The 27,460-nt window shown below is 42.8% G+C and overlaps 1 protein-coding gene across 2 annotated transcripts in view; it reads right to left on the reverse strand.

The window, feature by feature from the left end:
• Window positions 1–27,460, reverse strand: part of ARNT2 (aryl hydrocarbon receptor nuclear translocator 2) — a 155,277-nt gene that overhangs the window by 35,813 nt on the left and 92,004 nt on the right. For both annotated transcript variants that reach the window (XM_065872437.1, XM_065872435.1), the window contains 3 exons: window positions 10,350–10,426; window positions 8,070–8,204; window positions 5,504–5,578 (listed from right to left, as the gene is read on the reverse strand). In XM_065872437.1, the coding sequence (XP_065728509.1) occupies window positions 5,504–5,578; window positions 8,070–8,204; window positions 10,350–10,426 (287 nt within the window). The remainder of the gene's footprint in view (window positions 1–5,503; window positions 5,579–8,069; window positions 8,205–10,349; window positions 10,427–27,460) is intronic.

Genomic DNA, 27,460 nt, shown 5'->3' on the forward strand with positions numbered 1-27,460 from the left:
GTGTGAAATTTTTTAACTCCATGTAACAAACACTCCCAAGGCACGGCGTGTGTGCAAGCTCAGCCCTTGGAGCTGTGGCTAAAGAGCCGGGGGAGGGAGCGCAGCCCTGCACCCGCCTCGGGGCCGACGGGCAAGCACCTTGTGCGTGTTACCTCACGCAGTCCTCACAGCAGTATTTTGTGTAACTGGAAACTGAGCCTCAAAGGAGTTAACTATCCTGCCAAAGCCTTATGACTAAGGAGGGGCAGAGACAGGATGGGATCCCAGGTCTACCTGACCCCTGTGCCCCTTGTCTTTTCTTGAATCACTATAGCTGAGACAGAACACTTGTCCCCACAGAGCTTCTCACCTAGCACAGGCAGGGCAGGTGCATGGGTAACTGTAACTCAGAGAGAGCAAATACCACTACAGAAACGTAAGATTGAGGCAGGAGATAGATGGGTCCCAGGCTCAGCAGCTGGAGTTTGCCCCGCTGTGGGCAGACACTCCAAAATTGCAGGAGTGAGAGACGAGCTGGGCCCCGCCCAGATAAGAGATAAAAGACCACATATTCCTCATCCTCGAAGTCAAGGAGACCTTCCCGACTACACACGCGCAGAAAGGCTCCTTGGAGGTCAAAAAGGAAAGGGGAGCCACCCCGTAGTAGGTGATGTCAACCTACCCGTAGGCCTCTTCACTAGAATCCACCTTGGCTAAGAGGTGCGTGCACACATGGGAGGACCCTGAGATAAATCAAATACGGACTCAGAACCGGGCAAAGCAAGGTGACTGGACAAAGGAAACGGGAAGAAATGCCCCCTATAAGTGATTCTTTCTCTGAGCCCGCCCGTGTGTCTATCCACACATATTCTTTTTCCTAATGAACATTTTACTTGTTTCACTACTTCCTGTCATTGTGGGATTCTTTTCTGCAAAGCTGAAGGGCCAGGGCCTTGTCACTGGCCACTGGTCTAGTGGCTAGGATTTGGTGCTCTCACTGCCGTGACCTGACCTCAATCTCTGGCCGGGAACCGGAAGCCCTGCTTCAAGCTGCTGCAGGCCAAGGCCACCTGAGATCAAGATCAGGTGCCACAGGTTACCAGCAAGTCGAGGAGACAGCCTTTCTCAGGATCCAGAAAGGGTTCCTGGAGGGAGATGGGTTTGGGTAAAATGTTGGCAAGTGAACACCCTGCGCCTTCTGGGGAGGGCTCTCCTGGCAGGAGGTGCAGCGTGAGCGGATGTTTGGGGGCGGGGAGACCTGAGGTGCAATGGGGGATGAGACTAGGCACGTTAAGGCAGTGTGGGTATCACAGTCCAGGCCTGGAGGCCAGGCTGGTATGTTCACCTGCGCCTCTTTCAGGTGCGATGCTAGTGTCCTAGGTCACAAAGGCCAGGCATAAACCCAGCCTAGCCCAGCTCTTCCTGAGAACAGCTTTACTCATCACCACCACCACTACTACCACCGTCACCACTGAAGGCATCTGAGCGGAGAGAAGAAGGAACCTGTCTTAAATCTCACTGGGTTCCACTCTTTCATCTGACTTCTAGGTCAGCTGGGATCCAGAGAGGGAATCCAAGAGCAGACACCAACCTCAATATTCCTCACCAACTCGATCCCACTCTAAGGTCTCATGTCAGGGCCATTCAAATACTTTTGTTTAAATCCAGAGTTCAAGGGCTGACTCCGAACTGACATAGCCTCCTCCGTGCTTTTGCAAAAACAAGCCACTTCCCTTTATCAACATTTGTCCCTCACCCCGACCACTGGTGGCTAGAACCCAAAGAACACAAGCGAGGGGCCCAGGCCTGGCGCTCCCCAGGATGTCCCCGTGGCTGCTGCCCGCTGCCCGCTGAGCCCTGTGACCTGCCCTGGCTGCCGCCTCCAGGGCGTGGTTGCTTTGGCTTTGCCTCCTGCCTGAGGAATGAGGTGGCTGCTCTCAGAGCGAGCGTTACTTAAGCCAGATACCAGCGTGGGATCAATGTTAAATTCCTGCTTTTTCTTTCAAAATCTCAGGGGTGCTGTCAAATGTTGAGGCCGGTGTGGGGCTTCGGTGATGGGGATGGATGCTTTGGAAGGAGGCAGCCTCCAGCCCTAGATCTGTTATTGCCTTGCTGTGTGACTTGGGGCAGGTGACTGAACCTCTCTGAGTCCTGGTTTCCACTGCAAAAACGTGGGGGTGATAATATACTGTGAAGGACTGAGGATCATATAGGATAATGTATGACAAAGGGTCTGGCTGGTTACCAACAGTGATTGGTGGGGGGTGTCCCATCACTGCTAGAGCTTCATTTCCATATGAAAACGAAGCCAACCCAGTCCAAAGAGGACGATGCTAGACCACACAGTTTATAATAATTTCCACATATTTAGCAAAGATGGCATAAGAGATGTACTATAGCAGTGTTTATTGAATGTTTAACCATTCTGATTTCCCGTTTTTTCTGAACTGAAAGTCGCCTGCTGCGGGTGATGGTCCATTTAGACTACTTTATTAAGAGCAGCCACCTGCAAACACCATAGCCAGTGGTGGAGACGATGGTGAAAAGCACAGATGTGGAGCGTGCCCACAGGGAGCTTATGTTTTAGTAGAGGAGACAGAAAAAAAAAAAAAAAAAGGAAATCAACGGACAAAGAAAACAATTGAAAACTGGAATAGTTGCTGTGGAGGAAAAACGAGGGACTGAGAAGGAGGTTAGGGGATCTTTCTCAGCTAGGGTAGTCACTGATGGGGTCTCTGAGGTGACAGGAGTTAAAACCTAAAAGCTAAGAGGTGTCAGTCACGTGAAGAGTGAGGGTCAGAGGAGACACGTGCAAAGGCCCTGAGGTAGGAGAAAGCATAATGTGTTCAAGGAACCATAAGAAGGCCAGGGTGGCCCATGTGTAGTGAACACATGTGGATGAGACACGCAGGGCAAGGTTCCTGCAGCCGTGGTGAGTAAGGGGCTTGGACCTGCTTCTAGGTGCACGGGAAAGCCGTCGGCACTTTTTAGGTAAAGACGTGGCAAAATCTAATTTACCTTTTCAGAATGGTTTGGCCTGGGACAAGAGTAAAAGCAGGGAGACCAGCCAGGGAGCTGTAGCAAAAGTCAAAATGAGAGATATGGACGGGTGGCCTAGGCAAGGTCAGTAGGAGCGAAGAGAGGGAGAACGGGGCGGGTTACGGGTGTCTCTTGAGGTGTAACAGGGGCACTCGATGGGCTGGATGTGTGGAGGGAGATCAAGGGAGGAGAGAAGACTGTTTCTTGGTTTCTGGCCTTTGCAACCAGAAAGACAGTGGTGCAAGGGAGATTGTGGGCTGTGAGAAGAGAATCGAGCATTCTATGTTTGAAGGTTAATGGGCATTTGAGTGCAAGGGTGGGGTAGGTGCCTATATATCCGCAGGCGATGGTCTGGACTGAAGTCATCCAGTGGATAAAATCGCCTGGGAGAGTCTGTTTCTGTTTTGTAAATAAGTTCATTTATATCATTAAAAAAAATTAGATTCTGCCTATGAGTGATATCATACCGGTATTTGTCCTATTTACAAAACAGAAACAGACTCACAGATTTTGAAAACAAACTTATGGTGACTAAAGGGGAAACACTGGGGGGGGGGAGGGATAAATTAAGAGCTTGGGATTAACATACACACACTACTGTATATAAAATAGATAACCAACAAGAACCTACTATAGGGCTTCCCTGGTGGCGCAGTGGTTGAGAGTCCGCCTGCCGATGCAGGGGACGCGGGTTCGTGCCCCGGTCCGGGAGGATCCCACATGCCGCGGAGCGGCTGGGCCCGTGAGCCATGGCCGCTGAGCCTGCGTGTCCGGAGGCTGTGCTCCGCAATGGGAGAGGCCACAGCAGTGAGAGGCCCGCGTACCGCAAAAAAAAAAAAACAAAAAAGAACCTGCTATATAGCACAGGGAACTCTATTCTGTAATAACCTATATAGGAAAAGAATCTGAAAAAGAATGGATACATGTATACGTATAACTGAATCACTTTGCTGTACACCTGAAACTAACACAACACTGTTAATCAACTATACTCCAGTAACACTTTTTTTAATGAAAAAAATCGCCTGGGGGATATTAGAGAGAAGGAGAGAAGGTCAGTAACAGAGCCCTAGGGCATCATGGCTTGGAGACGCAGGCAGAAGAGGGACGACAAAGCAGTCTGACAGGTGGAAAGAAAACCAGGAGCTGGTGATGTCTGGGAAGAACAGAGCGGAGCGCGCAGGAGGGGTTACGCGATCTGCGTGCGCAGGAGGCGTGTAATTGGAGCACTAGATCTATTTGTGCAGACATACCCAGGCCTTTAATAGGAGAGCTCAGCTGTCAGAGGCCCTCGTTCTGAAACACTTGTAAAGCAGAATGTCAAGGACTTATTCTCTCAGGTGAATGACGAACTATTATTCCCTCTTAAAAAGTCATTTAAAGGCCCCTCTGCTGTAACATTACCCGTCCTTTTCTTTGCGGGGGCTGAAGCGAGTCGCCGGAGCCCTTTGAGAAACTGGCTCTCTCTCTCTCCTCCCAGGTGGACCCGGGCTCAGGAGGTGGCAGGTCCTCAGTGAGAAGCCTGCCCTAAGGTGCTCTTCCTTCACTGAGCTTCACTTGACTCACTGGAGCATGAAGATAATAATGCCCATCTCCCGTGACTGTCGTGAAGATTCGGGAAAGCAGTGTGTGCGAAAGGGATTTCCATAGCGCCTGGCACAGAGTAGGTGCTCAATAAACAGCAGCTGATCATAATGCTGCTCGGGATGCAGTCAGTGGTGTGGCCTTCCTCTCAGACCCTCACGGTCATCCTCAATCCTTCTCTCTCCTTCACTGTCTCTATCCAAAGCATCACTAACCCCACAACCGCCTCCTCTGCTGCTCCTACCCTATTTCAGGTCTCACCACCTCTCACCTGGATGACTGAAGCAGGCTCCCAATTTGTCTTTTGTTCCAGTTATTTCGTACCCTTGTCTCTTCTGCATACCTGGGCTGCCAAAATTGTTTTTCAAAAACACTGCTCCACTTCAAATCCTCAAGGGAATCCGCACTTAAATGACTCAGGCGAGAATTTAAGCGCCTCGCAATGGCACATGAGGCCCTTCAGAATTTGGCCTCACCGGCCTCATCTTTGACCACTGCCCACCTCCTCCCCACAAGCGGGCCAGTGTCACTCCAGCCGTGAGAACTACTCACAACTCTTCCAAAAAGCCATGCTCTTTTGCATCTCAGGTGCTGGCCCCTCAGTCTAGAATGTCGTTTCTTCTCTGCTCATCTTTTAAGACCCATCCCAATTGTTGCCTCCCCTCAGAGACTGTTTCGGCCTCTTCCCCACACTGTCAACCTCTCCCTCCTCTGCTCTTCTTCCATGAACAGAAATTCCTTCCTGATGGTCTGCCGTCCCCCCTGGACTGCGAGCCCCTTCACGGCAGGGGCCCTGACTGATGCCTTCGGTGGGACCCTGCTTGGCCTGTCTGGCACATCGAAGGACTACATCCGTGTGTAGCCGGCTTCTACGTCACCTGTAAGTGAGCACTGGTGGTACCTGCTGAAAGCTCTCCCGCAGATGGCTCTGGTCCTCAGAGTGGCAGAATTCCAAAATGTCCTTTCCCAGAAGATCCTAAATAAAGAGACAAGCTTTAATCATCTCCAATCCCACATTTCATTTTTTTATATCTCACCGTTAGGCAGGAGCACTCACATACACCCCCTTCAACCCTTTAGCTCACACCATCATTAGGGGAAAAAAAGTGGATGCAAATTTTCTCTTTGAGCAGTCATGGAGCTGGCGTCTGGTACGCTATCCTCAGTCCTTTCGGCATGTTCAACGTCGACTTCTAATTTTGCCAAGGCATTAGAGCAGCAGCTTCAAAATGCAATTTTATTTTTGTTTGCCTTGGAGAGGCAAACTGCACAGGCAAACTGTAATAAACATTTTAATAAACAAAAAGAACGCAAATGATAGCATGAGGACAGATGTGTTGCCTAGGAAAACTGGAATTGTTTAAATGGGGAAACTGCAGCTCTCTCGTGCCTGGAGAGATGCTGTTATCATAAAATAACTGTACTTGCTAAAAGCCTGTTTACTACCTACCTTTGCTCCTCTATGTTTTATTCAAAGGACCCAGCATTAACCCCAAACAAAAGTGTTTTGCAATGAAACCAACTATAAAAAGATAAACCGTCGAAAGGCAAATGCGTTGTAGGAAAGTGGTCCAGCTGGAAGTGCCTTAAATGGCAAAGGATTTAAACTAAGTCATCGATCAGAACCCAAATCCGCAAATGGCCTCAGTGGGAGCGGACACTGACAGTGGAAAGGAAGTCTTATTTGTGTGCCAAAAAGCATCTAGATGCCCATGGAAGGTGCTGGTGGATAAATGGATCTGGCTGGAAACAGAGGGCCATCAGAGGTTATGGTGATTTTGGAAAGAGATTAATTTTCCCCATCATTCCAATCCAAAATCTGAAGTTTGCATCAACCTAGAGATGTAGAATTATATGAATGGTCCCAATATTTCAATTTGGTCTGTTCTAAAATATATATGTGGGCTTCCCTGGTGACTGATAAGGAAACTGGGGCTCAGAAATGTAAAGAAAGTGGTCCACTCTTCCGGTTAGTCCAGGGTGTGGCCAAGGCAGTTTGAAACATTTTAGACTCATTGTACTCATGACCTGGAAGGATCTGTGAAATTAAATCTACATGGGGGACTTCCCTGGTGGCACAGTGGTTAAGAATCCGCCTGCCAACGCAGGGGACACGGGTTCGAGCCCTGGTCCGGGAAGATCCCACATGCCACGGAGCAACTAAGCCTGTGAGCCATAACTACTGAGCCTGTGTGCCACAACTACTGAAGTCCATGTGCCTAGAGACTGTGCTCTGCAACAAGAGAAGCCACCGCAATGAACCCGTGCACTGCAACAAAGAGTAGCCCCTGCTTGCTGCAACTAGAGAAAGCCCATGTGCAACAACAAAGACCCAATGCAGCCAAAAATTAAATAAATAAAATAAACAAATTTATAAAAATATATATATATATAATTAAAATACCCATATCAACATACCCCAAACTCTTTTCCTTTTTTTTTTTCTTTTTTGTTCAAATGTTTTTTATTTTGAAAATTTAAATCTACAGAAAAGTTGAAAGGGTGGTATAATAAACACCTGTGTGTCATTTAGCTCGATTCATCAATTGTCAATATTTTGCCACATTTGTATTTTTCTCTTTCTTTCATATATATGTAAACATAAATATATAAGTGAAACATAAAATATATAGAAATGAAATATCTTTCATATACACATATATTTAAAAATTTTTTGTTGAATCATTTGAAAATAATTAGCAGAAATCATGACACTTCTCCCTGAAATATGTATCTCATAAAAATGACACCATCTCACAAATCCATAATATACCATATTATGCCTAAAAAAAAAATCAATAGTTATTTGATAAAATCACCCATTATTCCATACATATTAACATTTCCTCCCAAACGTCCTTTATAAGTCTTCAGGCTGAGGACCCAATTAAGGCTCTTACATTACATATTATTATTTTATCTCTTTGGTTTATCTTAATTTGGAACAATCTCTCCTGCCTTTTGGTGTTTCTTATGACTTCTGTGTTTCTCATGGACTTTTTTTAAAGAAAGGCCTTGAAAATGTGCCCCCTGTAAAAAGAGGTTCCAAATACATTTGAGAAACAAGCAGTTAGACAAAATTAATTGAACATCTTTAAGACTTTTCAGCATCTTTCACACTAATATACTTTTAAAGTTTCTAAGGAGATTTTCCGTTTGGTGTTAATCAAACTTAATTAATCAGAGAGCCTCTTTTTCATAGAGCATCTTAATTCTAGTTTGAGAAAAATCATTTAGATTAAACGAAGTGGTTAGGACAAAAAATGGAGAGTTAATTTTAAGCAGTGCAGTGGCATACAATGTTCTTTTTTTGCTTTGGAAGGACATTACTGTACCCAGGTAGGGAGATGGATTTTTATCCTGTGTTTCCCTATATTGTGATGTACAATATCTCAAACAAATGAAGTAGGGGCATTTTAAGTAAAACTAAATCTCTAGCTGACTGCCATGAGCTCAAAACCACCTACCTGGGGTTGGTAGCCAATCACACTGATGCATCTTGGGTCCACAAATGTGATGATCCCGTCAGAGTTATGCCGGGATAAGAATTCCGTTGGCACCGACATCCCGCTCATGTCCATGCACACAGGAGAGCTGGTCACCTGGATGGAGAAATCCACAGGGGGGTGGTGACGGAGACTGAGTTAGAGAATGGGAAAAATCCATGTGGATTTTTAAAATAAATAATTAATTAATTAATTTCTTTATTTTTGGCTGCATTGGGTTTTCGTTGCTGCATGCGGGCTCTCTAGTTGCGGTGAGCCGGGGCTACTCTTCGTTGTGGTGCGCAGGCTTATTACGGTGGCTTCTCTTGTTGCAGAGCACGGGCTCTAGGCGCACGGGCTTCAGTAGTTGTGGCATGTGGGCTCAACACTTGTGGCTCACGGGCTCTAGAGCGCAGGCTCAGTAGTTGTGGCGCACGGGCTTAGTTGCTCCGTGGCATGTGTGATCTTCCCGGACCAGGGCTCGAACCCGTGTCCCCTACATTGGCAGGCGGATTCTTAACCACTGCGCCACCAGGGAAGTCCCCCATGTGGATTTAATTTCACAGATCCTTCCAGATCATGAGTACAATGAGTCTAAAACGTTTCAAACTGCCTTGGCCACACCCTGGACTAACCGGAAGAGTGGACCACTTTCTTTACATTTCTGAGTCCCAGTTTCCTTTTCAGTCCCTGGGAATTAGGATGCTGTAACCTCATAGGGTGGTTGTGAGGTTCAGAGAGACACTGCACGTCAAACCCTGGCACAACGCCTGGCACACAGCTGGTGCTCAGAAATGTTAATACCCCTCCCTTCCCCCGCCTTCCCGTTATTAAGGATGGGAAATGAGTCTAAGGAACTGGTCAAAATTTGGAAAGCCTATATTTGTGAACTGAATTTACCCAGTGTTCTTTCTTCCCCATTTGCAAGGAATAACCAATGCTTATCACATGTGAATGGAATAGCTTATTCATCTGTCTGAAAATGGTAAGACCTAGGAAACCAGGGATGTGAAAGGTCAGTGTCCTCTGAACTACATCTGTCATGGCCCCTTCATCAGTACGGTGAAGGCCCTCGATGCCACAAGGAGAAAGACTGAGTGGCTACTGTGTGTGCCAGGCATGAAGCCAGTGGACTTTATATACATTATTCAGCATATCTAATTCTCAAAAGACTAAAAAGACACATTTTTTGCCCTTGAGGAGCTTGCAAGGAAGGGGACTGCCCTCAACTAACTATACGAAAACAGACAGTGAAGAACTGACATATAAACGTAACGCCAGGCGTGTAGGGAGGAGGGGGTGATTCATTTTGACTAAGCAGATAAAGGAGTCATTTCACTGGATCTTGAAGGATGAGGAAATAGGAAGTAAACACGAGGAGAAGGAGTTGTAAAAGGAGAAGAAGGGAAACAAGGAAATACCAGGCAGAAGGAACAGCCCGTGGACACCTGCAACGGTGGGGAAGTGCACGGTGGGCTTGTGGAAAGGGCATGCTGTGGTTTAGGAACAGGGCATGAAGGGGGAGGGAGGAGGTGGGGTTGTAAGATGAGTGAGTGCTTTATCCTGCAGACGATGGGGCAACTTTCAAGGGGATTAAACAGGGGTGTGAAACAACAAGGTCCTACTGTGTAGCACCAGGAACTATATTCAGTACCTTGTCATAACCTATAATGGAAAAGAATCTGAAAAAGATATATCTGTCTACGCAATGGGTTGGCTAAAACGTTCGTTCGGGTTTTTCCGAGAAACGTGAATGAACGTTTTGGCCAACCCAATATCTATCTATGTGCCTATGTGTCTATCTATGTGCCTACGTGTCAATCTATGTATCTGTCTATCTATCTATCTGTTTATCTATCTATATTTCTATTTATCTTTCTCTATATATCTGAATCGCTTTGCTGTACACCTGAAACCAACATGATATTGTAAATCAACTATACTTGAATAAAAAATATTTTAAAAAACCGGGTGTGATGTGAGCAGAGCTCAACTTTGCAGTAACTGGCGCACATGTGGGGACGGACTGACTCAGGCCCTCAGTGAAGCAAGGACAGCTTGCTTCTGCCGCCCGCGGCTCAGAGTCCCTGCCCCCCTTCTTCTCCCAGATTCAGCCTCATCCTTCTCCCACAGAGCGAGACACAGAACCCAACGATACTGAGGACACAGGAGTTCGAAAAAGGCATCCAAACCTACAGGCTCTTGCTCTTTGCAATAATAAGCCTTCCCTGGAGATCAAAAAGGCTGTGAGCTTTTTCTTACCTGGAGTCTTCCAATTGCCACAAGGCAATATTTACTGCTTTGTCCCACGTCGGCATCTTCTTCGGGTATAGTCATTCCTGAAATGAGAAATGCCAGAGTCATCAATGCCATGTCCAAGATGAATCGTAAAGGGGTAAAAGTGTCCATGATTTTATTTACACAGTCAAAGATACAGATCCACTGTTGACCCTGCAGGGTCTGGGAAGCTGCCAATGAATTAACCACCCCTCGCTCATTTCCTGTTCCTCTCTCTGCCTGATGTCTTTTGATAATTTCACGGTACATTGTCATCCGCATCTGTGGATGATGCAGAGGGATTTAAGGAAGATGAAACAGATTATTCATTTATACATTTGCAAAACTTGGCTAAAACACTTGGTTATAAGAGAAATTTCGGTAAGAAGTGTACAGGGGCACTTCAAATTATGTAAATATTTCACTTATCTGTTGCCAAAAATCAAAGACCATCAGAGGCAGAATCATAAACAAAAACAAAAAAACAAAACTCACCAAAACCAAAATGACTAACTTGCCAGGGAAGAGAACATAACCAGTGTTCACCCTTCTGATGTAAAGTCAGGGTTTTCGAGGGATAGAAAGGAGAAACTGGTGATGGGAATGATAATTAAGCACTAAAAACCAGTGCTCTGGACAGGAAGGAATTGGTTAAAACAATCCTCATTGTTGTTGGTTAGAACTGTTGTAGTGAAACAAGCATTCTGCTCTGATATCTCCTAGACAAGAGCTAAGTAGAAAATTCCCTTTTATACTGCATAACACTTAACGTAAGTATTTTCGCACTAGGTCAGATCGAAGGTTCACGGTGATGGAATCACACAAGCACAGTGACAGCCCATCACTACAGACTGTGAAGGGAGTGTTAACACGACTCTAGCTGTAAGGGCCAGAGAAATGTCACTCCCTCCTCATTCCCACCACCCTCTTCACACTCCTCTCTGCCTCCCCCGCCCCCCCCCCCACCCCCCGGCTGGAGGTAACCAGCTCCTTATGTTTCTGCTTTATCCTTTGCTGTATTTCTTTTACGCAAATGAGCATCTGTCTCCTCTTCTCCTATGAAGGGCAGTGCACTGTAGATGCTCTTTGGGGCTTTGTTTATTTCACTTCACAGTATGTCCTGAAAGTCACTCCGTAATTATTCATAGAGCTCCTCCTTATTCTTTTTTCAGAATTGCATATTGCCGTATTATGTAGAGTAACCAAGGTTGAATACTACCACCCTCTCATGTATGAACATTCAGGTGTTTCCAATACTTTGTAACTACAAACAAGGCTGCAAAGAATAATCTTGTGCACACACACTTTCTTAAGAATTGGAGGTGTAGATACACCCAGAAGATACACCTACCCTAGAAGTGGGATTTCTAGGTTACGAGGTAAGTGTATATGTATGTAGTTTTGTTAGGTGTTGCCAAATTCCCCTCCAAATGCATCAACGTGCATTCCCACCAACAAGGTATGAGAGGCCTTTTTCCCCAGTCTTGGCCAACAGAATATGCTGTCATAAGGATTTAATTTTGGTCAGTTGGATCGGTTAGAAATGGTATTTCAGTGCTGTCTTAATTTGCATTTCTCTAATTAGTGAGTCTGCACATCATTTCATATGTTTGAGGATCAGTTTTGTATCTTATCTTTTAGTGAATTGTCTATTTGTGTGTCTTCCCCATTTTTTTAAAAAAGGTTTTCTTTCTTCTTTTTTAAATTTATATACTTTTTGCTGCGTTGGGTCTCCGTTGCTGTGCCTGGGTTTTCTCTAGTTGTGGCGAGCAGGGGCTACTCTTCATTGAGGTGTGCAGGTTTCTCATTGTGCTGGCTTCTCTTGGTGCAGAGCACGGGCTCTAGGCGCACATGCTTCAGTGTGGCACATGGGCTCAGTAGTTGTGGCTCATGGGCTTAGTTGCTCTGCAGCACGTGGGATCTTCCTGGACCAGGGCTCAAACCCGCGCCCCCTGCATTGGCAGGCGGGCCTCTCACTGCTGTGGCCTCTCCCGTTGCGGAGCACAGGCTCCGGACGCGCAGGCTCAGCGGCCATGGCTCACGGGCCCAGCCGCTCCGCGGCATGTGGGATCTTCCCGGACCGGGGCACGAACCCGTGTCCCCTGCATTGGCAGGTGGACTCTCAACCACTGCGCCACCAGGGAAGCCCGGCAGGCGGATTCTTAACCACGGTGCCACCAGTGAAGTCCCCTTCCCATTTTTCTATTGGGATTTTGATCCTTTGCCCCTCAATTTTCAGGAGTTCTTCGTGTATCAGGCATATTAAGCCTTTGTGGTATATGTTGTGAATATGTTCTCCCAGGTGAGCCTTTGTCTTTTGACTTCCCTTACGATGATTGAAAAAATTTATAATTTTTATGTAGTCAAATTTATCAATCTATTACCTCTAGTATCTGAGCCATAATTAGAAAGCCATTTCCTACACCAGGGTTAAAGAGAAAGTCAGCCCTGTTTTCCTCTGACATTTTATGGTTTCCTTTTTTACATTTAGATCCCTAATCCATTTGGAGCTATTCTTGTGTAGCGGTGTGAGATATATTGGATTTAATTTTATCTTTTTCTAAATGGCTATCCAGTTGTCCCACTAACGTTTATTAAAAATGCAGTGATTTGAGATGCCACCTTTATCATACTATAAATCCTAATATGTATTTGGGTCTAATACTGGGCTTTCTCTTCTATTCCACAGGCCAACTGTCCATCAAGCATTAGTACCACAGGATTTTAGTTACAGAGAATTTATTGTATGTTTTAGTATCTGGCAGGGCTATTCCTCCCTTGTAGCTTTTCATTGTTTTCTTGTCTATTCTTAGACGTTTATTTTTTCACATGAACTTAGCATCAACTTATTTAACTCCATAAATAGCTTGCTGTTATTTTTATTAGGACTGAATTAAATTTATAAATCAACTTCGGGAGAACTGACATCTTTATAAAGTTGAATTGTCCTACTCAAGAACAGGGGATGTTTTCCATTTGTACGCCTGCTTTTGTGTCTTCCAGAACTGTACTGAAATTTTCCTCATATATACTTGTACTTTGTATACTTATGAAAATTCCTAAGTACTTAAATTTTTTAAAAAATTTAAGTGTAAATGACATATTAGTTTCAGGTGTACAACACAGTGACTTGATATTTTTATAAAATGGTCACCACAATAAGTCTAGTTACCATCTGTCACCTTAAAAGTTGTTACATTTCCTATGCTGTACGTTACATCCCTGTTACTTATTTATTTGATACCTCTGGCATTCGTTTATCCTCTGTATCTATGAGTCTGTTTCTGTTTTACCTTGTTTATTTGTTCGTCTTGTTTTTTGGATTCCACATATAAGTGAAATCATATGGTATTTGTCTTTTTCTGCCTGACTTATTTCACTTAGGATCAATATGATACGCTCTGGGTCCAACCAGGCTGTCACGAATGGCAAGATTTCATTTTTTTTTTTTTTTAATGGCTGAGTAATATTTAGTTGTGTATATATACCACATCTTTTTTATCCAGTCATCTATCAATGGACACTTAGGTTGCTTCCACGTCTTGGCCACTGTGAATAATGCTGCAATGAACATAAGGGTGCATATATCTTTCTGAATTAGTATTTTTGTTTTCTTTGGAAAAATGCCCAGAAGTGGAACTGCTGGATCAGATGGTAGTTCTATATTTAATTTGTTGAGGAACCTCCATTTTGTTTCCATAGTGGCTGCACAAATTTACATTACCACTAACAGTGCGTGAGGGTTCTCTTCTCCACATCCTTGCCAACACTTATTATTTGTTGTTTTTCTGATAATAGCTATTCTGACAGGTGTGAGGTGATTATCTCACTGTGGTTTTGATTTGCCTTTCCCTGATGATTAGTGAGGTTGAGCATCTTTTCATGTGTCTGTTGGCCATCTGTAGTCTTCTTTAGAAAAATGTCTATTCAGATCCTCTGCCCAATTTTTAATTGGGTTGTTTGCTTTTTTGATGCTGAGTTGTATGAGTTCTTTGTATATTTTAGATATTAACCCCTTATCAGATATATCATTTGCAAATATCTTCTCCCATCCAGTAGACTGCCTTTTCATTTTAATGCTAGTTTCCTTCTCTGTGCAAAAGCTTTTTAGTTTGATGTAGTCCCATTTGTTTATTTCTGCTTTTGTTTCCCTAGCCTAAGGAGACATATCCAAAAAAAAAAATTGCTAAGATGGATGTCAAAGAGCATAGGATATTTAGTTCGCAGAGTTTTATGGGTTCAGGTCTTACATTTAAGTCTTTTATCCATCTTGATTTTTTTGTGGTATGGTGTGAGAAAGTAGTCCAGTTCTACTCTTTTGCACGTGCTGTCCATTTTCCCAACACCATCACATATATGTACGCCTTGCTGGCCTTCAATGCCAGATGTCTGGGGGCTTGTCTTCCTGATGCAGGACTCTCCGTCCAGGGAGTCCGATGTGGGGCTTGGACCCCTCACTCTATGCGGAGAATTTCTGCAATTGTGATTATCCTCCTGTTCGTGGGTCACCTCCCTGGGGATGTGGGTCTTGACTATATGGCATGTTTGCCCCTCCCACCCATCTTACTGTGGTTCCTTCTTCTTTTTTTTTTTTTTTTGCGGTACGTGGGCCTCTCCCGTTGCGGAGCACAGACTCCAGACGCGCAGGCTCAGCGGCCATGGCTCACAGGCCCAGCCGCTCTGCGGCATGTGGGATCTTCCCGGACTGGGGCACGAACCCGTGTCCCCTGCATCAGCAGGCAGACTCTCAACCACTGTGCCACCAGGGAAGTCCCTGTGGTTCCTTCTTTATCTCTTTAGTTGTGGAAAATCTTTTCTCCTAGTCTTCAGGTTGTTCTCATTGGTAATTGTTCTGTAAATAGTTGTAATTTTGGTGTGCCCATGGATGGAGGTGAGCTCAGGGTCTTCCTACTCCCCCCATCCTAAGTATTTCATCTTCCTTCTTGCTATTATAAATGGGGTTTTCTCTACCCTTATGCTTCTGGGTATTGTTTATGTATACAAAGACTACTGACTTTTGTATATTAACTTTGTATTGTGTTATTTATTGCTTCAGTTAATTTTATTATTGATTCACTGGGCTTTTGTAGGTATATTATCATATAATTTAAAATAGAGAGCATTTTCCTTCTTCTTTACACAGTTTTTGCCTCTGATTTCTCTTGTTTAATTACATGGGCTAACACCTCTATTACCATGTTGACTAGTAGTAGAGATAGTGGGTGTTCTTGCCTGGTTTCTGAACTTAGTGGAAATGTCTCAAGGGTTTCTCCACTAAACAAGATACCTAAAAAATGATCTCTGAATTACTGTTTGGCATCTTTGAAAATCTCTTTAATGCCTTGCTTCATAGTAGATAGCTGTATTCTATTATCTGCTGTGCATAAAGTCTATTACAATATGTTGTTTTACTTGAGGAATATGAAGAAAATATAGCCTCACATGGAGGCTAGTTGGAGGGGGGAGAAGTTTTTTAAGGTAATTATTGATATTCTTCATTGACATTTTCCTGAACCTTGACAAGTGATAGTTTCTTAAAGGTTAATTGAAATGTGATTCACTGACTATATCAATGAATTTTTCATACTCTGTTACATGAGAATAGATTGGTCTAACACTTTGACTGGATCTTTCACCCATACATGATTCTGAACATCATGTATTGGTCATTTGGAAAATACTGGTTTACCAAATTACACAGATCTTCTAAATGTTGACACATTACATTATACAATATAAAAAAAAAATCACACTTGTTAATTTCACCATGTATCGCATCAGAAGATATGGTTAGGTATTGGTCATGATTATGGTGGTGGCTACAACTTTTCCAAAATTCAAACTTTCACTGAAAAGTTTGAATTTTATCACTGACAACAAATACTATCAACTGCTTTCCTTGAAGTGACAGGCTCATTTTAACTTTTTAAGAAAACTATCTGCCAAACACACAAGTTTGAATAACCATAGTTTGTTGTCGTTCTTTCAAGTAAAAACACGGTGTTTGTGAAAAAAGCAGCTAGTTCAGCTCACAACTCAAACAACTGCACGAGCGCTTTTCCTTGACACAACCAGCATGCTTTGGTATGCAGCAGAAGTCACTTTATACATACTGACAATTTCAAACTTTAATACAATTAATATTATTAATATTTTTACTTCTTCATCAAGGACATTCTCAAGTGAAACCAGCACTTTTAAATTAAATTTTGAAATTAATTTTTCCTGCAAGTGCGTGGTGATAAACCCCAAGCACGAGAAATGTGAAAATTACACCAGGGCACATCATAAATGTCTCAAAACCAGTGAGGAAGAGAAAGTCTTCAGGACTTCCCTGGTGGTGCAGTGGTTAGGAATCCGCCTGCCAATGCAGGGGACACGGGTTTGAGCCCTGGTTGGGGAAGATCCCACATGCCACGGAGCAACTAAGCCCATGCGCCACAACTACTGAGCCTGTGCTCTAGAGCCCGCGAGCCATAACTACTGAAGCCCGCGCGCCTAGAGCCTGTGCTCCGCAACAAGAGAAGCCACTGCGATGAGAAGCCCGCACACCGCAACGAAGAGTAGTCCCCGCTCGCCTCAACTAGAGAAAGCCCACGCGCAGCAACGAAGACCCAACACAGCCAAAAATTAATTAATTAATCAGAAAGAAAAAAAAAGAGAAAGTCTTCAAAGAATCCAGAGGGGAAAAAAAGAGACATGTTTACATACAAAGGAACAAAGATAAATATGACAGCTGATTTCTTGTCAGAAACGACGTAAGTAAGAAGATAATATTTTAAAGTATTGGGAAAAAAATCCTGTCTACTTAGCATTCTGTATCAAGTGAAAATATCTTTCAAAAATAAAGGTGAAATAAAGACTTCTTCAGACATACAAAAGCTGAAACAGTCCAGCACCAGCACACCATCATTATTAGAATGTTAAAACCATCTTTATGCCACAGGAGAAATAATACCACATGGAAATATGAATCTCCACAAAGGAATGAAAACCACTGGAAACGGTAACCATGAGTAAACAGGTAAGTTTCTTTTTTCTTTTTTTTTGGCCACACCACGCGGCATGCAGGATCTTAGTTTCTTGACCAGGGATTGAACCCAACCGCCAAGGAATTCCCAAGATTATTTTCCTATGAAATAAACCAGTAACGTAAAAGCCAGGAGGGGAAAAAATGGATACACACTATTGTGAGATGGTTATACTGTACGTGAAGTGGTATAATATTGCTTGAAGACAGACTCTAATAAGTTAAGATGCATATTATAAGCGCTACAGCAACCATTAAGATACCAAAACAATTGCAGCTAGTAATTCGAAAAAGGAGATACAATGAAATCATAAAAAAATTCCAAAAGAAGGCAGGAAAAGAGGAAAAAGGGAACAAAGGACAAATAGGAACATAGAAAACGATACATAAATGAACCATAACAATAATCACATTAAATATACATGGTCTAAATGCCCCAATTAAAAGGCCAAGTTTATCAGACTGGATAAAAAAGCAAGACTTAACCATATGCCGCTTAGAAGGGATACTAAAGATCTAAGTTCAAGCTTATTTGTGTCTTAGATGGTTTTTAAACCCTCTTGGGGGTAGGATCCATATTCTTCAGTTTCACTTCATGGAAAGTTCTCTAGCATGGTATATGCCACTGACAATATATGACACAGAAGTCAGGGTCCTGGAGCCACACTGGCTAAGCTCCATCTTAGCCTGCATTAAAATGAGGTCCGTGTGACGTCTCTACACCCACCTTGGGAGAGGCCTCTACGTGCTACAGTGCTCACGAGTGGTACGGCAACTACTGTCATTGACTGCAGTTCCAGAAATTACTTGAGAAGGAAGTTAAAGTGTTAGAAGACTGAATGCACTGATTCACGTCCTCCTTCACTGATTTGTTCATGCCCATCTTGATAAACAGTCTTATTCAAGAGAGGGCTGCAGGAGAAACAGTGACTGTAAGCAAGCGTCCCATCCACTCTTTTATCCTCACGCTCTCCCCACGCCCAACTCTTCTTCCACTGAATCTGGCTGACAGTGGAAAAAGTATCGAAGGGCCACTTGACTCACACCACTCCTCAGGTTCTGTGGTCTAAACCAAGTTCAGATCCGAGTTTTTCAAAATCTAGTTTTTCCAGAAAATGGACAAGTGGGTATCTTGGTTTAGGGTCAACCCAAAAGCAGAGCCTGAGACAGGACTTTAGTGCAGATAGTTTACATGGGAGGTGAGTCCAAGAAAGGAGGGGCGAGACAGTGAGGAGAGTGAAAGAGAAAAGGAAGAAAAACCAAGATCAGGGAAGCGCCTCCACACTCTGGGCTTTGCCTACAACTGGGCCAACTGTGACCCTTGCAGGGGAGTCCCTGGTGCAGAGGAGAAAGACACCACATCGCTTTGGCTTTTAAAAAAAATATATATATATATTTATTTATTTGGTTGTGCCGGGTCTTACTTGCGGCAGGCGGGCTGCTTAGTTGCAGCAGGGGGGCTCCTTAGTTGCGGCATGCAGGCTCCTTAGTTGTGGCATGCATGTGGGATCTAGTTCCCTGACCAGAGATCAAACCCGGGCTCCCTGCATTGGGAGTCTTATCCACTGTGCCACCAGGGAAGTCCCAGACACCACATCTTGACATGGGATGCTGTCAGCCTGAGGTGATTCTGAGCTCGCCTGCTGCAGGCAGCTGAGGCTGAAGTGCCATAGGGCACCAGTGGTGTCTGTTAGAGTGACCCAGCCGCTTCTGCCCTCTGCTTCCTTGTCTGAAATGGGTATGAAATAGCTCACGTCATGCTGTGAGGCTTGAATGAGAGGATGCGTGGAGTCCCCAGCCCAAGGCCCGAATGTCAGCTTCTTTCTCGCTTCCCTGACCTCACTCCCCAACTGCTGGTAGCAGGTACATCTGTGGGCAGTGGGCACAGATGTATCTTTGCCACACTTAGGATGAGGGTGCAATACCATTGGCCAGAACAGGAAGCAGAGGACAGCATGAAGAAACCATGTTTTTCTGTTCTATCCTTTGGAGGAATCGGGCAGGATGAGGCTCTCATTGGCTGATACTTGAGACCATCTGCCTAGAGATATCACAACCCATTTGTTGATTCGTTCTTTATTCCACCAGTGTTGACTGAGAATTCTCGCAGATTTAAAAAAAATAGCCACAAATGCTCTTTACGTACCTTCTGTCAAGAGTTGAAGTTAGATTCCCTTGTGACTACTTTGACCAATAAAATACAGTGGAAGTGACACTGTTTGGATTTTAGACAAGGGGTCCCCGACACTGAGAAGCACAGACGGGTCATCCTTACTGCATCCTGTGTCAACCCCTGGCCCACAGAAGCTGCGAGTATAAATAAAATAGTGGTGGTTTTATCAATAAAATAAAATAAGATGTCTCAATTAGAAGGTACATCAGTCTAGAAGTGTAGAGGAAGGGAGTTGATGGGGGCCCAAGCTACAAGTCCTTTAAGTGTATAAACAGGCTCGTTTGTAAGAAGGCATTTTAATCCACCAACTATGATTATGTTAAAATAACCCCTTGGCTTTGCACAAATGAGGTGCAAAGTTGTGACTTATTAAATAAATAGTCTGGGCCTTCAAGTGGGCAAGTAATCTTTAGTTGTGAATGAGATCCAAGTATGTGTTTGCAGAATTTCCAGAAAATCTTCAGCAAACCCAAACTTCCTTAAAGGAATTTATTTATGTGCCTGTCTGAAGGGTCTCCTTAAGACATTGGACTCAGTTTTCCCATGAAAGGGTTGGCAGCTAACACAGTGGAGACAAACATTTGTAAAGGCGGCTCTGACACAATCCCACGAGCAGCTGTAGGGACCCAACTGCCAAGAAAGCTGTGATCATCGCTGCTCAGACCACCAGGGTCTGGAGGTGGCTGCGGATAACCACAGGAGGGCAGGGGCAGGCTCTGGCACTGGCAGGTGGAAAGGATTCGGGATCAAGCCCTCACATGCTTTTCTGATGAAATGCCTCTGACAGGGCAGTGATATGCGATCTCCAGATTATCGTCCAGATCTTTGGATTTTCTCTATTTTCCAAGCGTTGCTTGGGTAATGCTCTCAAGCTACACATGATCTTTTAAAGGGGTTTTGACTTTCAGTACTCAACAATAAAAAGACAAATATCCCCAATTAACAAAAGGGCAAAGGATCTGAACATTACTCTCAAGAAAGTATATGAATGGCTAGTAAGCATGCGAAAAGATACTCAACATCATTAGTCATCAGAGAAATGCAAATCGGAACCATAATGAGATACCACTTCATACCCTTTAGGATGGCTCTAATTAAAAAAATGCAATAACAAGCGCTGGTGAGGATGTGGAGAAATTGGGACCCTCATATACCGCTGGTGGGAATGTAAAATGGTGCAGTCGGTTTGGACAACAGTCTGTCATTTCCTCATGAGGTTAAACACTGAGCTACCATATGACCCAGAAATTCCACTCCTAGGTATGCACCCAAGAGAAATGAAAACATAACGTCCACACAATCACATGTACATGAATGATCACGGCAGCAATATTCATAACAGCCCTGAAGTGGAAACAATCCTAATGCCTGTTAACTGATGAATGGGTAAACAGAATGTGGCAAACCAAGGCACTGGAATATTATTTGGCAACAGAAAGGAAACACTGACACATGCTGCAACATGGATAAACCTTAACAACACCATGCTAAGTGAAAGCAGTCAGTCACAAAAAGTCACATATTCCATGAGTCGATTTATATGAAATGTGCAGGACAGGCAAGTCCACAGATACAGACAGTAGATTAGTGGTTGCCTAGAACTGGGGGGAAACAAGACATAGCTGCTAATGGGTATGGAATTTCTTTCTAGGATAATGAACATGTTCTAAAATTATTTCTAATGATAGTTGCCAAACTACGTGAATATACCCCAAACCACTGAATTGTACACTTCAAGTTGTACACTTTATGATATGTGGATTATATCTCAATGAAGCTGGTACATAAACAAGATTTTGAAAAAAAAGGGAGTAGAAATAAGGGGAGTAAAAAAACCACTCATAAGACCTACCACAAAAATATCAAAAGTGATATCTTGGTATGTTTCCGTTCAGTCTTTTTGGAGCAAATTTAGAAAACTATAGATAAATAAAAGGACAAACATTAAAAGTTAACCTTAATTATGTTAATATCCTTATGTCCTTTACTGTGTGTAGATGTGTATAATAAAATGTCTTTTTTTTTCTTATATTGTTTTATAATCTACTTTGGAAACTTTCCAGCTTACTGAGAAAACCTTTCACTGTGTTGAAACATTTTTGTGTTTTCATTTTTCTTGTATGGATGTGCTGTGATTTGTTTAACCCAATCTCTCTTATACTTAATGCATTTAGTTTTTCCCCAGTTTTTCACACATACAAGAAATACAATTACTTGCATCCTTCTAGACAAAATCTTGGAGCATGTCAATGATTTCTTTAGCATAAAAACCCTTGGAGTGAAATTACCAGCTCAAAGAGTATAAATGGTACTTTATTACTAGTTGTATTTGCTTCTCTCTGATTTTCTTTGAACATGTATTTGTTTTCCATTTGTTCTTTTATGGACAGCCTGTACGTGATTTTTGCCATATAAAAGTTCTGTTTGTGGGTTTTTTCCACATTGATTTTAAAACTTTTGTTATATATTAAGAATACAGGACTTCCCTGGTGGTGCAGTGGTTAAGAAGCTGCCTGCCAATGCAGGGGACACGGGTTTGAGCCCTGCTGCAAGCAACCAAGCCCGTGCACCACAACTACTGAGCCTATGCTCTAGAGCTCACGAGCCACAACTACTGAGCCCGTGTGCCACAACGAGGGAAGTCCACGCGCCTAGAGCCCCTGCTCCGTAATAAGAAAAACCACTGCAATGAAAAGCCCATGCACCGCAATGAAGAGTAGCCCCCGCTCGCGGCAACTAGAGAAAGCCCGCGGGCAGCAACGAAGACACAATGCAGCCAAAAAAAAAAAAAAAGAAAAAGAATATATATGGGTCTCATATAAGTTACTTTCTATATTTTTTTCCTTTAAAGTGCTTTCTTTGTTTATTTCTGCAGAGAGTATGATTAAAGTATAGATAATCAAAACTGTCAGTTTTTACTCTGTGGTTTTTGTCTTTGGGGGTCATTCTTTGAAAAGCACAACCTTTATCCTAAGATTATGTAAAATATTCACCCATATTTTCATACAGTACTTTTATAGTTTCATATTTACCTTTAATAAATCTGAAACTTATTTTTGATATGCTGTATTTGATGGTTTTCCAAATGATCAGTCAGTTGTCGTCAAACTATGTACTAATTTTTTACTCTCTAACTGAAAATGCATCTTTCATCACACACCACATCTCTAAAGATACTTGGGTCTGTTTTAGGTCTTTTATATTTGTTCAGTAATTGGATTTATAAAATTCATTGATCACATCTTAATTATTTAGGCTTTAAAAAATATTTTCACATATGGTAAGGCAATTACTCCCCAGTACTCTGTTAATCAAAATTTTATTAGCTACTTTTGGGCTTCCCTGGCGGTGCAGTGGTTGAGGGTCCGCCTGACGATGCAGGGGACACGGGTTCGTGCCCCGGTCCGGGAAGATCCCACATACCGCGCGCGGAACGGCTAGGCCCGTGAGCCATGGCCGCTAAGCCTGCGCGTCCGGAGCCTGTGCTCCGCAACGGGAGAGGCCACAACAGTGAGAAGCCCGCGTACCGAAAAAAAAAATGTTATTAGCAACTTTTATATTTATTTGACCATATGAATTTCAGAATTAATTTTCAATTAAAAGAAATCCCATTGGGGCAATTATTAAAGCTGTATTAAATTTATAGATTGGTTTAGAAAAAACTGAAATCTTTGTAATACTTAAACCTTTATATCAAAGAATACACGTGACTCTCCACTTAGCTATATTCATATATTAGCTACATTCATATCCTTCAATATTATTTTGTAGTTTAAGTGAAGAAATCTTCTACAATATATTTCATGTTAATGTTATTAGCATGTATTTTAAATTGTTGCTATTTTTATAGATGGGTATTTTTTCATATGCTATTGTCTAATGTGTTACTGATTTTTTTAGTATTTCCTAAATGTCTTTGTATTCAATTTTCTAAAAGATTTTCAGTAGATTGGATTTGGTTCTTCAGGTAATCATATCATTCGCAAGTAATGTTAAGTCTATCATCATTTTCTTTCTTTTCTTCCTTTCAAGTAGTTATGCTTTATTTCCTTTCCTTTTTAAAAATAAATTTATTTATATATTTTTGGCTGCATTGGGTCTTCATTGCTGTGTGCAGGCTTTCTCCAGTTGTGGCACGCAGGCTCAGTAGTTGTGGCTCGCGGGCCCTAGAGTGCAGGCTCAGTAGTTGTGGTGCACGGGCCAGGTCGCTCCACAGCACGTGGGATCTTCCCGGACCAGGGCTCGAACCTGTGTCCCCTGCACTGGCAGGAGGATTCTTAACCACTGCGCCACCAGGGAAGTCCCTATTTCCTTTTCTTATGTTATTGTCTGGAGTAGAAATTCCAAAACAATGTTGATTAATAGAGGTGATACTGATCACTCCTCTCATATTCCTCATTTTAATTAGAACCCTTCTAATATTTCACCATTCTGCAAGATATTGATTGTTGGTTTCAGATATTTGTTTTGTCCGCATTAAGGAAACATATTTCTATTACTGGTTTACAAAAACTTTTTATTTTAAAAAATTAATAGCTAAAATTAATTAGCTCTCCTCCTTTGATTAATTACAGTAACAGATTTCCTAATGTTAAAGCACTAAGGTAGTCTTGTAATTAACATGTATACGTATAACTGTTAATTTGATTTGCTAACATTGCATTTAGCACCTGTATGTTCATAAATGAAATTGGGTTCACGGTTTTCTTTTTTAAAATGCCCTTGTCTGTTTTTGTATCAAAGTTGTGCGAACTTTAAGAAACGAAGCAGTACACATGCTATCTCTTCCTATGCTTTTTAAGTGTCTAAATAATTTGCTCATCAAACCTCTAGGCCTTGCACCATTGGGGAGAGCAGTTCTTTGTCAGCTTTTGCAATTTCTTGCCAAGTTTTGATCTCCTCTCATTAAAAAAAGAGAACAAAAACCTTGCTTTGATTCAATTTTCCCAGAAATTAGCTTTCTTCCCAAAGATGTTAGCATGTATCAATTAAATTATGAACACTATGCTTATAAGTTTTTTAACTTTCTCTGATAAATCTATTCACCCTTAACATGCACTTCTTTTCTTTCTTTTTTTTTTTTTTTTTTTTTTTTTTTGCTGTACACAGGCCTCTCACTGCTGTGGCCTCTCCTGTTGCGGAGCACAGGCTCCGGACGCGCAGGCTCAGCGGCCGTGGCTCACGGGCCCAGCCGCTCCACGGCATGTGGGATCTTCCCGGACCGGGGCACGAACCCGTGTCCCCTGCATCGGCAGGCGGACTCTCAACCACTGTGCCACCAGGGAAGCCCCTTCTTTCTTTTTTTTTAAAAAAATTAGGAATAGACTTGCCAGAGGTTTTCTCTTTTACCAGTCTTGATGAATAACTATTTATCAATAGGATAAAAATTTTGTTTTCTAGTTTAATTTTTAGCATTTCTATTTTTCATTAATTCTATCCTTTTAGCTTGCTCATGGTATTTTGTTATTCTTTTTCCATGTTTGTAAGTTAAATAAGTTCTATTTTCATAAGTTAAATTCCTAATTCATATGTTAAATACCTAGTTTTCCCACACTTAATAAGAAAAGCATTTCAAGCCACAACTTTCCTATAAACACTGTTTTGGCCACATCCACTAAGTCTTGGAATGGGGCCACGGTGGTTAATTACAAAATAGTCTTTAATGAGAGTTTAATTTTGATTTCCATCCTGCACCAAAAGTCAGCCAGGATAGGTTTCTTTGTACAAATACCATAACTGGTTTACCTTTTCATAAGGACACAAGTTGTATTGGATTAGGGGCCCACACTACTCTGGTATGATCTCATTTTAACTTAATTACATCTGCAAGGACTCTATTTCCAAATAAGGTCACATTCTGAAGTACTAGACATTAGGGTTTCAACACATGAATTTTGTAGGGGGACCCATTTCAACCCAAAACACCTCTGTGAATACTCTATTCTTGGCCTTTCTAACAGGTTAGACATGACACAAACCTAGCATATGAACTGGGAGGACCCGTTCCTGTACTCATGACAAGTGTCACTAATTGGTTATGGTATATTTTCCCACTAGTTATTGAAGCAGACCCAAAACAGTTCATCAAAGTGGGCCATAAAATAAAACGTATTTGCCGCCTCTGTTTTCTTAGCTTAGTGTTTTATTATAAAATTGTACAAATTATTTCAATAGTAATGATTAAATAACAATTTAAAATAGTGGTATTAGTAAACCTGGGTTCCTTCTGAGTAGGTATTGCAGGGTACATGAGCGGAAGATGCAAAGAGAAATTTAGTCAGCAAACACTCACCAGGCCCCCTTTGTGTTCTAAGCCCTGCGCTCAGTAGCTTATATAATACAGAGATGCATATGATCTGGTCCTTGCCTTCCAGGAGCGCTGTTATAAGCAGGGAAGACAGACAGATGCAAAAAAGCTATAATGAAAAGTTCAACATGACACAAATAGCTTGGCTGGGAAGTTGTTGGGAGAATACTGGTGAAGGCTTTATAGACAAGGATTCATCAGAATTGGGTGTGTCTGTCTGGTGGAACTGGCGGAGACTGGGGAAAGATGTCTCCAGGGATGGCGTCAGGGGGAAGAGGGTGAAGTATTGTGTCTTAACGAGTCGGGCACAGTTCCATATAGCGTCAAGGCTCTGAGTCCCATGCAGAGAGGGCAGAGGCTCCAAATAAATGTTTCTCATGTAAGAAAAAAGCCTACAAAAGCACCTCATCCATCAACAAATTATATGTTTATCAATCTCAGCAAACCAGAATAAGGTCTCTACGCAGCCCTAACAGACATGTCAAAGGCCGTTCACTACAGCCTGGGCACTTTACTCTCAGGAAAAGCTGTCAGTTCCCAACTCACAACCTATTTTATTCCTTTTGCCCATGATACTGACAAGTTGTGCTGTTTGGTTGTCTAGACCATGAAGGATGAGAACCAGCAATTTGTGATTGGATGGGACAGTATAAAAATAGGCACATGGAGGGCTTCCCTGGTGGCGCAGTGGTTGAGAGTCCACCTGCCGATGCAGGGGACACGGGTTCGTGCCCCGGTCTGGGAAGATCCCACATGCCGCGGAGCGGCTGGGCCCGTGAGCCATGGCCGCTGAGCCTGCGCGTCTGGAGCCTGTGCTCCGCAACGGGAGAGGCCACAACAGTGAGGGGCCTGTGTACCACAAAAAAAAAAAAAAAAAAAAATAGGCACATGGAAAGTAAGAATTACCTACCAGTAGGTGAATTTGAGGACAGCGAATCCTCGCAGAGCATAAAAAGAAACAAACAACAACCCAAAAAAACAACCAACAAAACAACAACAACCGCAGGGGAGGCAGCAGTGGGCTGAAAAGTCCTGAGGACATCTTTGAATTGTCCTTTCAATTCCTGTCCAGCTCTGGACCTTTGTCATGCCAGCTCTGAATCATCTGGGAAAAAGATGACAGCATGTTCTGGGCCTCTCATTTAAGCAGAAAAAAAGTTCTGTGCAATGAAAGATACTGCAAACAAAAGTAGAAGATAAACGACAGGCCAGAAGAAAATATTTGCAACATATAGTAGACAAAGGATTAATATTCATAATATTATAGAGACCTCCTACAGGTAAATAAGAAAAGCACAAATCACTCCGCAGGAAAATGTGCATATACCATGAACAAGCAACTCACAGTAAAATACAAGTAGTCGATATACCCAGGAAAGATGCTCAGCTTCACTAATGAAGACCATCCAATTTAAAATATGTCATCTGCAACCCCGCCAAAAAAACCTATCAGACTGGCAAAACTTACAAAAGAAGGAAAACATTCAGAGCTGGTAGGAGTGTGGAAAAATGGACACGCGTCCTGCCTTGTAAGGGAATTTGATGGTATCTATTAAAATGTATTTTATTCCACTATTCCACTTCTG

Source organism: Phocoena phocoena, chromosome 2, assembly GCF_963924675.1.
Source record: "Phocoena phocoena chromosome 2, mPhoPho1.1, whole genome shotgun sequence".
NCBI lineage: Eukaryota > Metazoa > Chordata > Mammalia > Artiodactyla > Phocoenidae > Phocoena > Phocoena phocoena.